At 58.3% G+C, this 2,519-nt stretch overlaps 1 protein-coding gene across 1 annotated transcript; it reads left to right on the top strand.

Annotated features, from left to right (window-relative positions):
* The first annotated feature begins 314 nt into the window (after positions 1-314).
* Positions 315-1,825, top strand: RNF186 (ring finger protein 186). Its single transcript, XM_006748215.3, has one exon. The coding sequence runs from the start codon at positions 690-692 to the stop codon at positions 1,389-1,391; it is 702 nt and encodes a 233-aa protein (XP_006748278.2). The 5' UTR covers positions 315-689; the 3' UTR covers positions 1,392-1,825.
* Positions 1,826-2,519: the final 694 nt, after the last annotated feature.

The following is a 2,519-nucleotide window of genomic DNA, read 5'->3' as shown; positions in this document are numbered from 1 at the left end:
TTCACCTCTCCCTTTTTCACGAGGCCACCTGTAGGCAAATGTGCTCAGAGCACAAAACTGTTGTCCACCCATCTTGACATCTGGAAGGTTTTGTGTGAAACCTGGCTAGGGTGGTGTTTCTCAAAGTGGGTTCCCCAGGCCACCCATGTCAGCCTCATGATGAGATGTTTGTTGATAACTGTGCCTGGAGGTTCTTAGATCCCATCCAGACCTGCCGGCAGATCACAGCCTGGGGCCTAGAGATCTGCATTTTTAAAGGCTCTAGGGGTGGGGGTGGGGTGGGGATCCTAATGCATCTCAAAGCTCATCAGCCACCATCTCGCTGGTGCTCCCGAGGCACCTGGTCCCCAACAGGAAAGTCCTGACTCACGGTGTGGGCCCTGCCCCCTTCGGCCTTCCTATCAGGCAACTCAAGGTCTCCAGGCTCACGAGTTACTGATTAACCCCAGGTATCAAGAAAGGAAATAATAATAACTCGAGAGAAGACGTAAGCCAAGAAGCAGGCTGAGCAGCCCCAGGAGAAGGGGTGCTAGACGGCTGCTGTCACCAGGGGCCTGACGAGGAGGTGGGGGAGGCTGAGACGCCCAGCCTGAAGCCAGACCACATCCAGGTCCCAGCGGCGCTGGCAGACACCCCTTGTCCACGCCCAGGCCCTGAGCTGCCCCGTCCCCGCTGACTCCGTGCCCGGAATGGCCTGCGCCGAGGTCCTGCAGACGCCAGCCCCAGAGCAGCCCCAGCCCATCTCCGCAAGAGCCACCCCCACCACCCCTAAGGCCGCGGACCCTGCTGGGGGTCACTGGGGCTCCGCGGATGGCGACTTGGAGTGCCTGGTGTGCCGGGAGCCCTACACCTGTACCCGGCCGGCCAAGCTGCTGGGCTGCCAACACTCCTTCTGTGCCGTCTGCCTCAGGCTCCTGCTGTGTGTACGGGACAACACCTGGTCCGTTACCTGCCCACTGTGCCGCCAAGCCACCTCCGTCCCCGGGGGCCTCATCTGCAGCCTGCGTGACCAGGAGACCGTAGGGGGGCAGCTGGGCCAGCCGTGCCCGGAGGTGCAGCTCTGTCCTCAGAGGCTGGCAGATTCTGCCACCTCGGCAGCGTGGCCCCCCGGCTTGGTGGGAGAGGATGGGCAGGATGTGGCCAATGCCAACCGCGTGGCAGCCCGACGCCTGGCGGCACAATTGCTCCTACTGGTCTTGCTCATCATCCTCATCCTGCCCTTCATCTACCCTGGCGTCATCCGGTGGGTGCTTGCCTTCGTTATCACCTTGGCCCTGCTAATGTCCTCCCTATTCTGTTGTCACTCCGGCAGCCAGGGCAGGCGCTGGCCCTCCCCGGGGACTCTTTTCTGCAGAGGACGGAAACACAGTGAGATCTCTTCCATTGCCTGAGTGCGCTCCAAAGAGACGGCACCTGCGGCCTCTTGGGCCCCATTAGGCTCACAGTGAACAGGTGAAGAGGCTCTGAACTAAGGCTGCTTCCCTTGGGGGATTAAGTACCAGCTGGACTCACAAGCCAAAGCCAGGGGGCTGCGTTGGGTCAAGAGCTATGTGCCTGGATGATAGGCTTATGTCTGCCTAGGGCATAGCTCGTGCCTGGATGATAGACTTATGTCTGCCTAGGGCATAGCTCGTGCCTGGATGATAGACTTATGTCTGCCCAGGGCATAGCTCGTCTAAACCGTGCGGAGTCGGGGAGGGGCCACAGATTACTTGAACCCCACAAGGGGCCTCCTGTTCCTCTTACTCTAATGTTCCTGGCTTTCCTTTATATACGTTGGTGAACTTATTGCAGAACAAATAGAACCAAGACTCCTTTTTTGCAATTTATGTAGCTGGTTTTATGTTCTCGCTTTGTTTTGGTTTGGTCTTTTGTGTTCGGGGCAGTTTGTTCAGTTTGTTTTCCTCCTGGGAAGTTGGAGCCCGCGGGAACCCTCCTGTGCTGCCCGCCTCGTGCCCATCCACCTCGGCAATGGTTCTGGTGGTTTGGGTGTCCCCCTGAGTCGCCCCCAGGGATGGAGGGGGAGAATTTGTGGGAAGGAGTGGTTCTGAGGCCGCCGGGGGTCCCACATTGAGTCGGCAGAGTTGGGGAGGGGTGAATGAAGGGGAGTCTGGGAATTGCTCTCAGCACCCCCACTGGATTGCTCAGCCCCATGTCATTGGGCTCTGGCTTCACAGAGAATCTCAGGGCTACAAGGACTCCTCTCACCCCCCGCCCAACAGCAGGTCCCACTGCCCATCAGATGTGCGGTCTCACGCTAGAGTACCAGCTCTCTACGGGTGTTGCTTTTCCTGTATGATTGCATTTCAATTCCCATCTGAGCTTTTGTCTTAAAGATAAGAGGCCCCATAAATGCAACAGTTCTTGACAATAACCCTACCTCTCCCACCTCGCTCTGACAGTCACAGCTGTCTGAAAGGCTGCTCTGGAACATAGAGGCGGCTTCTGCTGGAGGGAACGACTTTCCATGGTTGCCAGGATCGGGTCTCAGCCAGAGGGGGGACTTGGAGGATTTAGAG

The sequence above is a fragment of the Leptonychotes weddellii genome, chromosome 4, assembly GCF_054177405.1.
Source record: "Leptonychotes weddellii isolate Sample4059 chromosome 4, ASM5417740v2, whole genome shotgun sequence".
Lineage (NCBI taxonomy): Eukaryota > Metazoa > Chordata > Mammalia > Carnivora > Phocidae > Leptonychotes > Leptonychotes weddellii.
This window is presented reverse-complemented; position numbering and strand designations above follow the sequence as displayed.

What these genes read in the sequence shown, in the direction of transcription:
- RNF186 (XM_006748215.3), top strand. Translation starts at nt 690, where the DNA reads ATGGCCTGCGCCGAGGTCCTGCAGACGCCAGCCCCAGAGCAGCCCCAG.